This window comes from Prionailurus bengalensis, chromosome A2 (genome assembly GCF_016509475.1).
Source record: "Prionailurus bengalensis isolate Pbe53 chromosome A2, Fcat_Pben_1.1_paternal_pri, whole genome shotgun sequence".
In the NCBI taxonomy this organism is placed as follows: Eukaryota; Metazoa; Chordata; class Mammalia; order Carnivora; family Felidae; genus Prionailurus; species Prionailurus bengalensis.
Window position 1 is genome coordinate 123,577,853 of NC_057348.1, and position 14,391 is coordinate 123,592,243.

At 36.4% G+C, this 14,391-nt stretch overlaps 1 protein-coding gene across 7 annotated transcripts in view; it reads left to right on the plus strand.

Moving 5' to 3' along the window:
- Window positions 1-14,391, plus strand: part of BBS9 (Bardet-Biedl syndrome 9) — a 448,656-nt gene that overhangs the window by 109,479 nt on the left and 324,786 nt on the right. For all 7 annotated transcript variants that reach the window (XM_043589232.1, XM_043589229.1, XM_043589227.1 and 4 more), the window contains exon 6: window positions 4,408-4,582. In XM_043589232.1, the coding sequence (XP_043445167.1) occupies window positions 4,408-4,582 (175 nt within the window). The remainder of the gene's footprint in view (window positions 1-4,407; window positions 4,583-14,391) is intronic.

The window sequence follows — 14,391 nt, forward strand, 5'->3', positions numbered from 1 at the left end:
ATTTTTCTCTGTATAGTTAAGTCATCATTTTTGAGGAAGCATCATTAAGATATTGTCATCTTTTCAATCTACTGCTTGCTTTTACATTTCATGCCCTGTTGGTAAAACTTGTTGCATTGCACTAGGTCAAGTCTAATTGCTTCTGCATCTTCTTCTAGTATGTTCCTTTTCCCTCCCCAAAACTTTCTCTACTCATACCTTTGAATGCTCTTCATTATCCCTATCCTTCTCAGTCTAGGGAAACATCCTACCTCATGAAATCTTTCTCAGACTGTTCACTGTAATGAAGCTCTTTGATGGTCTGTAGTACTTAGTCTGTTTCACATCACTTCGATTTTATATGTTAGCTTATGTTAATTTTTAAAATGGATCTAGTGTGGTATAATGGAGCCTCCTTGGGAACATGTAAGATACAACAGAGTGAGATTTCATTTGAGTCCTAGCTCTGTCATTTTCTCACTCTTTGGCATGAGGCAAATTATTTAAACTCTGTGGTTTTCAGTCTTCTCTTGTCAAATGGGACTGTTGTTCGCCATTTGGAGTTATTAAAGATTATAGCTAATTTGCTGGGTAAATGTTTAGTACAAAGGAAGGAATAGAACAGGTGCTCAGTAAATGTCAATAGTAATTTTTATTCCTGTTGTTCTATATTTCTTACAGCTCCTAATAGAATCCTGAGCATGTGGTAAGGACTCTTTGAGTACAGTTCAGGGCTAGGTCATTTAAATAGCTCCTGAAATCCTATCGGTTTTATGAAGGCTTCCTGTTGGCTGTGTTTTATCAGAACTACAAAACTTTCATGGCTTCTCTGGACTGTTCTTTCTGTTCCCATTATCTGTAAGGGGAGCCTTTGGTATGTATTCTGAAGTGGCTTCCAAAGCAGCGATTTGAAGGATTTATTTATTTATTTTTGAGTAATGTTTTGGATTGATCCCTACATTTTTCTAAATATCAGCAGCCAGGATTGTAATAAATAAAGCATTTTTCACATACTTCAAATGCAGTATGTGAAACACATAGAATAAAATCTCAGCCAATCTGAACTTTAGATGAATAAATTATTTTGCCTAGCTTACTTCAGTTTAAGAAACATTTATTAGTGCATCTGTTATGTGCCAGGCATTTTATCGCTGTTGGATTTACAAAGATGAGTAAGACATGGCTCTTGCCTTTGCGTTTAGTTTAGGGTGAACAAGAAACACAAAAACAGATCATTTCAATTGATGATTAGTTGTAAGATGGAGGTGAGGATGGGATCACACGTGGAGGGTGGTTGAGGGGGAAAGAGATGAGCCTAATGTTGTGATGTCTCTCAGAGGACAAATGGGTTGATTGACTTGATACAGGGACAGAGTGGCTCAAGGTGGCTTCAGTATTTATGGAATTTTTCCCCGAAATGTTCCCAGGTAGGTTTGGCTCCAAGTGAGACCTGATACTGTGGCTCAAACATGTCTTCCATGGCCTTCTCTTAATTGTTCCTTTGCAAAAGCCAAATGACCTCTGTGGTTTGAGACTTTTATCTTCCTCACATATTCCTCAGGGGGAAGAGTACGTTTTTCTCTAGTTCTAGCTAAACCCAGAAAGTTAATTTTAGCTGTAAATTATACCTATCCCTGAACCAATCACTGTGATTAGTGAGACACTAATTGGTAAGCCAGGGCCTATTGTCAAGCTTAGAATATAGTCAGTCTTCTTCATATCTCATGACTAGAGATAGGAAGAGAGGAGAATGGATGACCAAGAGGCTGCCAGCAGATGTTCATTACACCAGGAGAATAAATGTAAGAATTTTTTTTGGGAAAGGTCATAATATAAGCAAAATCAAGGAACCATACACCATTATGATGTATGTGGGAATCAGCAGGTAGTTAAACATTAATACACATGTAGTATGAGACTTAGAAAATACTTATAAAGTTATAATGTGATGGAGTATTTGCCACCTGCTGGATTTAGTTTTCATCCATTACTTCATTTAATTCTCACAAAAGCTAACTAAGGTAGGTGTGCCATCTTGCAGATAGGGAGACTGAGCCGGGAGCCCACAGCTAATAATTGGTGGAGTTAGACTCAAAGCCCAGATTATCTGACTCTGGAGGCAGCCCATGTGGACATTGCAGTGTAAACACTCTCTTCTATATTGCTAGAATTTCAGGAAATAAGACTTCATATAGTGCCATGCTAAGGAGCCAAGTTTTCTCTGGGGCTCAAGTTTTTTTCAAGCTCTAGCTCTTTGTTTTACCATGCTAAGGCAGTGGTTGTCAAACTTTAGCATGCATCAGATAGCCTCTATGGCTTGGTAAAACCTAGAATTGCTGGACCCTATCACTAGAGTTTCTGATTTAGTAGAGCTAGAGAGGAGCCCTAGAATTTGCATTTCCAAGATGATGCTGATGCTGGTGGTCTTGGAACCCACATTATAAGGACCACTTCTTTTAGGTCTTTGGGAGTCTGAAGATTTGTAGTTCAGTGACATTCAACATACTGAAATGAATTCAAATTTTGTTGGCACTTCTACTTGGAAATACACATACTCTGACCTCATATTCTTTAATAATACAGACATCAAGAATACATTTTGGCTACAGTAATATTCGCCATCAAAGGTCAGAGTCATTGCATACATTTTTTATTGATTGGATTTCTTTTGTCTCTTTGATTCCTTTTTTTTTTTTTTTTGTCTCTCTGATTCTTGACTTATTAAGATTAAATTTATTGTTCTCCTCCCCGGTCCCACTCAATTCACTAATGTTCAGTTCCCTCTCTGATTGTTAAGAAAGTGCATTTATATACAAAAGGTATATATTTAAATGCTGTATTTTGTTTGTCTATATTTTTATTGTGAAGAAATTTGAATTCCAGAAAAAGTAACATGAACACCATATTTCCACCATCTAGAGTCAATAGTTGTCAATGTATATATGCATGTGTATACACACACAGATGTTTTCTAACGAACCACTTAAAAGTAAGGTACAGATCTTGTGCTACTTCACTCATAAATATTATAGCATATATCTCCCAATAAAGAACGTTCTCTTTCATAATCATAATACCATGATCACACTTAAGAAACTTTACAGTTCCTAATTTTTTTTTTAACATGTGGTCATATTCCAATTTCCCCAGTTGTTCCAATGTCTTCTATACCTGGTTGTTTTTTGGTACCAGGATCCAATCAAATGAAACTAAATTTTAAGAGTCAGCAATGCTGATGGATCTTTAGGTTCAGGTAAGTTCCGTGTTATTTACAATACAGACATTTGAATGCATTAACAAAGATGCAAAATTAATGATGGTTTAAATAAGAAATAAGAAAGATAAGGAGATAAAGTGGTCCAGGGCTGTAGTGGGGGTGGGGAGGGGGAGGAGTCTGTTATCTTCAATATGTGGCTTCTTTCTGTGAGGCCAAGATAGCTATTCCAGCCCCACCATCATGCTGGGAACAGCAGAGAGAAGTGTATACTCAGTCCTTTTAAGGGCATATCTGGATGTTGTACATATCACCTCTGCTCCTATCTCACTGGCAAGAATATAATCATATAATTATATCTATAATAGGCTTGTATCTGAAATAGGAAAGTAAGCTTGTGTGCTGCATGGCCATGTGTCTAGTGATAATTCAGGTATCAAAAGAATGGCTACTAGAGGAAACAGCATCTCTGGCACAAGTTTTTTTTTTTTTTTTTTGCAAATGACTGAGCAATACCAAAGTATATTAAATCCATTTAATAACTCCTAATACCTTATAATACGACATTTCTCTTTTTCAGATGGATAGGGCTAGTAATTGCTCCTACTCGGAGCCCAGACTGAGCCCAGACTGTTAGCCTTTTTTGAATTATTTGATATGTATTTTATAGATGTTTTGTCTGTTTCTAGGGCAAGAAACAATTCAATCAGTGAATGGTATTTTTCAATATTAGTATTTTTCATTTCTAGTAGTAGTTAACACTGTGATTTGGGTACAACTAGTGCCTAATACATGTCTGTGGATTTGGTCTGTTGTGTTTAACTGATGTCTAAGTCATTTGAAAGTATGAGATTGACCTATGAAGAAGAGAAGTAGCCTCTGCTGAACAGTTTTATTTCTGATTTTGGAAAAAATGATATCTTACAAGGGTCATGATTTTTCTTAGAGGTTATCTATCTTGAGCTAGAGATTTTAGCATTATAGTAAATGAAAATAAGTATACTTAAAATTATAGACATCTGAATAATTTAAAAATTGGGAAATGTATATATACTGATATATAGTAATCTGATAGCTTTATCAGTTTGTAATTTAAAATTTAAGCTGCTTGTATTGACCCTGGGGATAAATTAACTATGACATATTTGTGATGGATAGTGATAAATGAAAACCATTATAAAAAGGTCACCTAATTTCCTCTAATTTTTCTTTAGGTCGAGATTTAATTTGTATCCAGTCTATGGACGGGATGCTGATGGTGTTTGAACAGGAAAGCTATGCTTTTGGGAGATTTCTCCCTGGTTCTCTTTTACCTGGCCCTCTTGCTTACAGTTCTCGTACTGATTCCTTCATTACTGTCTCTTCCTGTCGACAAGTGGAAAGTTACAAGTAAGTTTGGATGTTGAATCTTTGGAATCATGACTTTTGGTGTGTATATTGCTGATTAATTTTTTTTTTTTTTTTTACAAAAAGCTGAATATTAAAAAAAGACTAGTTTCTTTGATAAAATTGTAATTGTGGTGATTTAGAGGATATCATTTATATGTTGTAAAATATTTGAAAGGCAGTATAGTGTAGAGATTGATAAAGGATTTGGAGAGAGGTCGACCTGAACTGGAATCCTCATTTTTCTATGAGCAGCTGTTTGATGGTCAGTGTCCTTATCCTGGCTATAAAGGGGATAATAATGGCTATTTATTTATTTATTTATTTTTTTGGCTTTTAAAGTTTTTCTTATAATTCCAGGTGGTTAACATAGAGTATTATATTAGTTTCAGGTATATAATATAGTGATTCAACAATTCATGCATCACCCAGTGCTCATCACAAGTGTACTCCTTAATCCCCATCACCTATTTAACCTGTCCCCCAACCTCACTCCCCTCTGGTAACCATCAGTTTGTTCTCTGTAATTAAGAGCCTGTTTCTTGATTTGTCTCTCTCTTTTTTCCCTCTGCTCATTTGTTTTGTTTCTTAAATTCTGCATATGAGTGAATTCATATGGTATTTTGTCTTTCCCTGACTTATTTCACTTAGCATTTTACTGTTTAGCTCCATCCATGCCATTGCAAATGGCAAGATTCTGTTCTTTTTAATGGCTGAATAATATTCCATTGTACTTCTCTCTACACACATACACACACACACACACATACACACACACACACATACATACTGTATCTTTTTTATTCATTCATCAAAAGATGAACACTTGGGCTGCTTCGATATCTTGTATATTGTAAATGATTCTGCTATAAACATAGGGTGTATGTATCCTTTTGCATTAGTGTCTTTGTATTCTTTGAGTAAATATCCAGTAGTATGATTGCTGGATCATAGCATAGTTCTATTTTTAACCTTTATAAATTTTTTTTGACTTTTTGAGAAACCTCCATACTGTTTTCCAGAGTGGCTGCTCCAGTTGGCATTCCCACCAACAGTGCAAGAGGGTACCTTTTGCTCCACATCCTTGTCAACACCTTTTGTTTATTGTGTTGTTGACTTTAGCCATTTTGATAGATGTGAGGTGATATTTCATTGTAGTTTTGATTTGCATTTCCCTGATGGTAAGTGATGATGAATATCTTTTCACATGTCTGTTGGCCATCTGTAGGTATTCTGTGGAGAAATGTCTGTTCACATCTTCTCATTTTATAATTGGATTATTTGTTTTTTGAAGGTTGAGTTTTATAAGTTCTTTATATATTTTGGATACTAAGCCTATCGTATATGTTATTTGCAAATACCTTCATCCATTTTGTAGGTTGCCCTTTAGTTTGTTGATCGTTTCGTTTGCTGTGCAGAAGCTCTTTATTTTGATGTAGTCCCAATAGTTGACTTTTGCTATTGTTTCCTTTGCCTCAGGAGACATATCTAAAAAGAAGTTGCTACAGCTGATGTCAAAAAGGTTACTGCCTTTGTTCTCTTCTAGAATTTTTATGGTCTCAGTCCTCACATTTAGGTCTTTAGTCCATTTTGAATTTATTTCTGTGTATGATGTAAGAAAGTGGCCCAGTTTCTTTTGCATGTCACTCTCTAGTTTTCTCAACACTATTTGTTGAAGAGACTTTTTCCCATTGGACATTCTTTTCTGCTTTGTCAAAGATTAATTGCCCATGAAGTTGTGGGAATAATGGCTATTTTGACAAGCTTGTTAAAAGGATTGAATGTATGTCAAGTTGCCACCCCATAGAAAATGCTAATTAATTGTTGTGACTATCCCTGAATTAAAAATAATAGAGTACAGTATGAGTGAAAAAAGCCAGATACAAAGATGCGTATATGGAATGATTTTTATAAAAAATATGTGACATAGAAAGAATACTGGCAAGAAATACAAGTGTTATTATGAATATTTTTAAAAGAATAATTCATAGTAGAAATGAAGTACGAAAATGACCGTATGAAAACCAGTGAGCGTTTTTGCTAGAAATTCTTACTGATTTGGGGGAACTGTGTTTGAGAGAGACTTTTGTCTCCTCTACCAGCTAAATTTCAATAAAAATCAAGATTCTGAGTTTTTGGAGGGTATGTTTTTTGTTGGAAGGGAGAATAGGGAAAAGAAAGTACAAATTCATGCTGGGAAAAGAAACAGACTTGGAGGATTATGGTATCTTCAGTAACTTTATTGTTGCTATCGTATTGATGGCAATATTTAGAACTTAACATCTAGGCAACACTTCATTATAGATTTTCATTTTATTATTTTTGGTTGCATGATTTTTCCCAAGGAGGGAAGAAAATATAAATTCATCAGGCAACAGCTATAAATTTTTGTCTACATGTTTCAATATTGTGCAAATAGCAAGTTAATGTACTATCCCGTTCATAAGTGGCAATCTACCTTTTGTGAATTATTGTCAAGGTTTCTTAGATTCAAAACTCTGAACATAAGCAAATGTTTGTGACTAAGCAGAAGTTAACTGATGGAGGTAGTATATCATTATATTATATTCCTTCTTTAACTTCTATGGCTCTTGTCCAAAGGGGACGAATGAATTGTGGCATTGCTACTGGTAAGAAATAAAATATACTTATTTTGAGAGGTTGAGAAAAATATCTGTATAATTCATTCAAGCCTGCCAGAGCTTAAGCAATATTGAGGAGATCTGCTTTTCAGTTTTCCACCCAGGTCTCTGCCTCAACTCCTGCCAAGTAGGGATACTGGCAGTGCTATGCTGGGGTCACAATACAAAGATTTGAATGCTCCATGACTTAGTCTTTGAAATATGTGCCTAGGAATTCATTTGGTAATAACTCCAGGAGTGACTGGATGAGGAAGCAATGTGTAGGTTTCCTTAATGTGTAAGTTTAATCTCAAAGAAGCTCACTCTCTTTGAACTATGGTAATTTACCAACATACCAATCTATTAAGTCTATCTCCATCTAGGACTAAAAATGCACACCATATCCATTATGTGGATCTTTTATAATGGTAAAAATGCATGGGATATGTGATTATTGTGAAATGATGACAATTAAGAGGATTTATAATGTTAAATAGTATATTACATTTATATATGCTTTCAAGTTTAATAGATTACATTAAATGATAATCACTGGTGCAGTTGAGGATTGGAGGAAGCATGAAAACTGTAGGTTTGTTCTTTTGAGGCTTCATCTATTTATACTCAGTTAATAGAATGTAATCAGTTAATATGAAAGGCTTATAAGACATAATTTGTTTTCACTTTTGATACTGATATTTAATTACTTTAAAGCAAGCTCAGTTATATTCAGATAGGAATAATGAAGGCTGTGAATCTCACACTTTAGTCTGCATGAGGATCACGTGGTCAGCCTGTTACAAAATGCACGTTTATAGATTCACAATTGCCAGTACACTCGATTTTGATTTAGTAGTTTTGGAGATAAGACCCAGGAATCATCACTGCAAACACTTACTCTAGGTGATTCTAATTCAAGAATACACTTTGAGCATTGTTTTTCTTTTGAAGTGAGAGAATTGTTTGCTTTTTAGGGGGGTGGAAGGGGCTTAGGTACCACCATTCTCTTAGCAATGTTTGTCTAAATTTTGGATTGTCTTTTTGGATTATCTCTTTTTCTTTCCTTTACTTGTCAGAGTTATTTAGTCAGTAAATCCTCATGCTTCTACTTTTTTCCCTTTTGTATTCAGCCTTTGCTTCCCATTTCCATTGGCATTCAGACCTTTGTTTCCTCACTTGGATTTCTGATTTTCTTCTGATCTAGACTTGGAAGGATCCTTCTCATAATCTACCCTTTTAAAATACCTCTTTAAGATAAGTTTTGTTTCCCATTAAAAAATTGAAAGCTTCATATCTTGACAGTCAGTGATCTGTATGATCTGGTCACATTTTTCCTTCATTGATGTGGACATTCAGATTTGGAAGCGACTTTTAAAGTTAACTGGTTTAGGGGCGCCTGGGTGGCGCAGTCAGTTAAGCGTCCGACTTCAGCCAGGTCACGATCTCGCGGTCTGTGAGTTCGAGCCCCGCGTCGGGCTCTGGGCTGATGGCTCAGAGCCTGGAGCCTGTTTCCGACTCTGTGTCTCCCTCTCTCTCTGCCCCTCCCCCGTTCATGCTCTGTCTCTCTCTGTCCCAAAAATAAATAAACGTTGAAAAAAAAAAATAAAGTTAACTGGTTCAGTTATTCTCATTTTTTTCACCTCCTTGATATATTATTACCTAAAACACTGATTTTTGCCAAATACCATATATTGCCTTCTTGTATTCTGCTGAAATATTCCAGAGTATGTCTTGCTTTATCAGATTCCTGAGAGCGGAATCTATCTTAAACATCTGTTCACTGACTGAATAAGTTAGTTCATTTATTCAATTATTCATTCAGCAAATATTTTTCAAGAGGCTTCTCTGTGTCAAATACTATGCCAACTACCAGAAATGCAGAGTCAGATAAGAGCTCTCTCTTGTCTTCAAACAGTACGCAAGCAGGTGTGGGAGGTGGCAAGTCAGTCAACTGAGTTTACTGTGATAGAGGCTCTAGTGAGCTGTGCATAGGATACTGAGGAGGCCTAGAGATGGGACCTCTCAGTAGGAGTTCAGTGGATGGAGGTTCCCTGAATAAGTATACCTATGATGAACTTTATTTTCTCTCCTTCTCTTTGCTACACATCTTTTGCCACACTCCTACATGTACCTAGTACATTGCTAAGTAGATGAGAGGCTTTAGATAAGTGTTTTAAAATGTACTTGTAGTTAGACCAATGGAAGAGAATAGAAACGACGGAACTAGACCCACAAAAGTATGGCCAACTCATCTTTGACAGAGCAGGAATGAATATCCAATGGAAAAAAGACAGTCTCTTTAATAAATGGTGCTGGGAGAACTGGGCAGCAACATGCAGAAGAATGAAATTAGACCACTTTCTTACACCGTTCACAAAAATAAACTCAAAATGGATAAAGGACCTGAATGTGAGACAGGAAACCATCAAAACCCTAGAGGAGAAAGCAGGAAAAGACCTCTGTGACCTTAGCCGTAGCAATTTCTTACTTGACACATCCCCAAAGGCAAGGGAATTAAAAGCAAAAATGAACTATTGGGACCTCATGAAGACAAAAAGCTTCTGCACAGCAAAGGAAACCATCAACAAAACTAAAAGGCAACCAACGGAATGGGAAAAGATATTTGCAAATGACATATCGGACAAAGGGCTAGTATCCAAAATCTATAAAGAGCTCACCAAACTCCACACCCAAAAAACAAATAATCCAGTGAAGAAATGGGCAGAAAACATGAATAGACACTTCTCTAAAGAAGACATCCGGATGGCCAACAGGCACATGAAAAGATGCTCAATGTCGCTCCTCATCAGGGAAATATAAATCAAAACCACACTCAGATATCACCTCATGCCAGTCAGAGTGGCCAAAATGAACAAATCAGGAGACTATAGATGCTGGAGAGGATGTGGAGAAACGGGAACCCTCTTGCACTGTCAGTGGGAATGCAAATTGGTGCAGCCGCTCTGGAAAACAGTGTGGAGGTTCCTCAGAAAATTAAAAATAGACTTAGCCTATGACCCAGCAATAGCACTGCTAGGAATTTACCCAAGGGATACAGGAGTATTGATGCATAGGGGCACTTGTACCCCAATGTTCATAGCAGCACTCTCAACAATAGCCAAATTGTGGAAAAAGCCTAAATGTCCATCAACTGATGAATGGATAAAGAAATTGTGGTTTATATACACAATGGAGTACTACGTGGCAATGAGAAAGAATGAAATATGGCCCTTTGTAGCAACGTGGATGGAACTGGAGAGTGTGATGCTAAGTGAAATAAGCCATACAGAGAAAGACAGATACCATATGTTTTCACGCTTATGTGGATCCTGAGAAACTTAACAGAAACCCATGGGGGAGGGGAAGGAAAAAAAATGAGGTTAGAGTGGGAGAGAGCCAGAGCATAAAAGACTCTTAAAAACTGAGAACAAACTGAGGGTTGATGGAGGGTGGGAGGGAGGGAAGGGTAGGTGATGGGCATTGAAGAGGGCATCTTTTGGGATGAGCACTGGGTGTTGTATGGAAACCAATTTGACAATAAATTTCATATATTAAAAAAAATGTACTTGTAGAGTTTAATTGGCAATATTGTAGAAAGAATATTGTATTCTTCACTAGCCTTAGGCTCTGGCCAAATTGAAATGTTTGTTTTCCAGATATGTTTACGGCTTTTCTCTTTCTCCTCTTTTGCTCACGCTACACTCTGAAGTTTTTCCTTTCTTTTCTGTATATGGAAATTGTGTCCTTAAGCCTCCCCTCTCTCCTTCAGTTCTTTCCTGACCTAGCTGTAACACCTCCTTCTCAATTCGCAGAGTAGTTTTTCTGCTCTTTCCACAAGTAGTCATCACACTTTAACTGATATTACATATTTGCTTCTTTTTCTCATTGACAGGGCTGATGGCAGGGATTTTGTGACTCCTGTAATGCCTAGCATTGTACATTGCCAAACATAGATGTTTAACCATAACTTGACGAAGGAGTGAAAAGTTGTAAGGAAAGTTTCTATTTTGTTGCTGGTATCTTTCAATTAAAGTGATCCTTCCTGGCATAACTAAGAATGTTTTAGTTCTGTTTGTAATGAATTTAGTAATGCTCTGTATCCGGAGCTTCCATTTCTAGTAGAGTTCTCTGGGTTAAATATCAAGTTTCCAAAATCTCCTGGTACCTTTGAGGTATATGTTTCATTTGAAAATAAATGATTTTGGAGGGTTTACTTTTGTATTCTGTGACACCTCAATCCATATTTTAGTTACTTGCTGCTGGTTTTTACGATGTGGCATGGAAGAGCACTAAATTATATGGTTGAGTTTGTCATTGGTGCTCCACAGGATCTGCTAAGCCTTTGTGGCTATTCGGTCAAAAAGTGCTACCATTCATCTGGACTTGATGTATTTGTGATTAGTGCCTTTCTGTTGAGAAACACATAGGACACACTCTTTCGTGAAATCTTACTACACTGTGCCTGATTATTCTCTCAGCAGTCACAACAAGGGAATTTTATTCTTCAGCTTCTATCACTGAACATTCAAGTGGTAAGAAAAAAAAAACACCAAATGTTTTCTTTATTTTGAAATTTCCTATTCTGCCTGGAATTGTTTGGTTTTGGAAATAGGTTTCCATGTACATTATTGGTCACAGAAAGAGGATTTAGGGAAGAACTATAAAATAGATGGTATTGTAAGTTTGTCATCATCTAAATTTACTGTCAATTACGTTTAGTAATAAAATGCTCTTGTGAGTTGTCTTCCAGGAAGAGAAATGGTCTGCATTTGGAAATCAGGAGTCAATTTTGGCTGTGTCTCTGCCTGCTGTTTGATGTTAATGAGGCCACTTTAGGGGCTCACTTATTCCTGGATGAAATAATAATGCTTTGTAGTTCTATAAGAAGCTTCAAACAGCTCAAAAGCTTTGGATGTTTACGACAATCTCATTAATATCCATATCTTCCTCTAGTAGGTTGGTGTGTGCAGGAAATGAACCGCCTATGTAATTAATTGCCTGAGGTTGGATCTATAGCAGGCCCAGGTCTGGGCTGATGTTTTAGTCACCAGTGCATACTATTTCTGATACTGTGAACTGGGAAGAGTAAAACAATCCTATATGAAGTTTGGAATGTGAGGTCTAATTATTTGGCACTGTTGGAGACTTAGGGATTTTGCAGGTCACTCTCAAATGGTAATAGACATATTTGCTGAAACTGCCCATGGAATTTCTTAGCATGGTTTTACAAGGCTGAGATCTTTACCCTCCTACCTTTTTTGTCTCGTTTCCCATGACTCATTCCTCCCTGCCATGCATCTCTCCTAAACTCCTGTCGTGGCCTTTCATGTCTCTTTTACTGCATGCCTTTTCATGTGCTGTTGGCTTTGCCATAATGCCTTTACCCCTTTACCAGTATGATGGGTTTTCACTCATTCTTTAAAACCTAGCTTTCTTCTCCTGAACCTATATCAAAAACATACATATTTCCTCCATTCCAATTACTTGTGTCTGCCATCATGTTCCCATGGTACTATGTGTATATCTTCTATTATTGGCACAGGGCACTCTGAATTGTAGTTATTTGTATATGAATCTCTACAACTACTTGGGAGGTCCTGATGGATACAGACCATATGATAGTTTTTTTCTTTGTCAGAGCTTAGATATATTAGATGTATTGGATCACTACTATATCTTTGCTAAATTGGTAAAATTCATATACATTAAACTTTCATATTAACCATAGGACTGATTTTAATAAATACCTTGCAAGATCTGCCTTAATTCATAGTCATTCTGCATCCAACTGCAAGTAAAGGCTTTTTTTCTTTACAAAGTATTCCTGATTGAGATAGTTTAAGAGTTAGTATATGACATTTGCATACCAGTGTACATTTCAATGCCTATTTAGGTATTCCATGTTGCTTTTACATTCAGGGCCCTGAGTTTTATACTTTCAGATATCTTTCTCTTAGACAGTATGAGACGTCCAGATATATCTACTGATTTTCCTCTTAGCTGTGGAAGAACAATGTAAGAGTTTTGATTCATAGGAAAGAAAGGAATTTGTGAGCCTAAACTTTCTTCATTTAGAGTAGGATTATTTCTTTAACAATATAACATTATATTATGGGAAATAGGGAATTTAAATTTTATTTGTTAAATTAATCATTTCTAGATCAAATGATATTTATAATTTTTTTAGAGTTTATTTATTTTGAGAGAGAGTGTGAGCAGGGTAGGGGCAGAGAGAGAGGGGAGAGATAGAATCCCAAGCCCAGTGTTAGGCTTGAACTCAACGAATTGTGAGATCATGACCTGAGCTGAAATCAAGAGTCTGATGCTTAACTGACTGAGCCACCCAGGTGCCCTGTATAAATTGTTTTAAAGAATGCTTTGAACCAAATGTTACTAATGAAATAAAAGCTATAAAATACTTACAGAAAGTCATAATGTCTGTAATGCCCCCTATTGAGAACTTACTACATACCAGATAAACTACTAGGTGATTGATCTTTATATATGTGTAAATCTGTATCTGTCTGTCAATCTGTTGGGCACCTAATATATGCCAGTTACTGTACTAGGCACTAAATTATTTTTAAATTATTTTATCCATGTTTGAGTTAGAGACTATTATTCCCATTTTATAGATGGGGAAGATAAGACATGGAGTAATTAATTTGCCAACTAGTAAGTGGCTTAGCTGGGGGTTAAACTCCGGTCTTCTGGGTTCCATAGAATATCTATTAACAGTTTCTACTACACCTGGCTGCTTTGCATTATTTACATTTTTTTCTATGTGAAGTTTTGGTGCCGGATCTTTCTTAGCTATTGTTGTTTGTCACATAAAATTCTAATGGAAATGCTTTGACTGTTGGCAGAGCTCTTTACCCAATATTGAATTTTAGGACATAGTTATAATTTCTGTATCATGACAGGTTTACATAGTCTCATGTCACAGTGTCATTCAAGAAGAATTTGATCTTAAATTTCAGTTTTTTAAAACCAAGAAAAAAGCAATTTTTTTTAATGTTTATATATTTTGAGAGAGAGAGAGAGAGACAGAGAGAGACAGAGAGAGACAGATACAGAGAGAGAGGGAGACACAGAATCCAAAGCAGGCTTGAATCCATGAACCACCAGTATCATGACCTGAGCTGAAGTCAGACGCTTAACCCAGTGAGCCACCCAGGTGCCCCCCAGAAA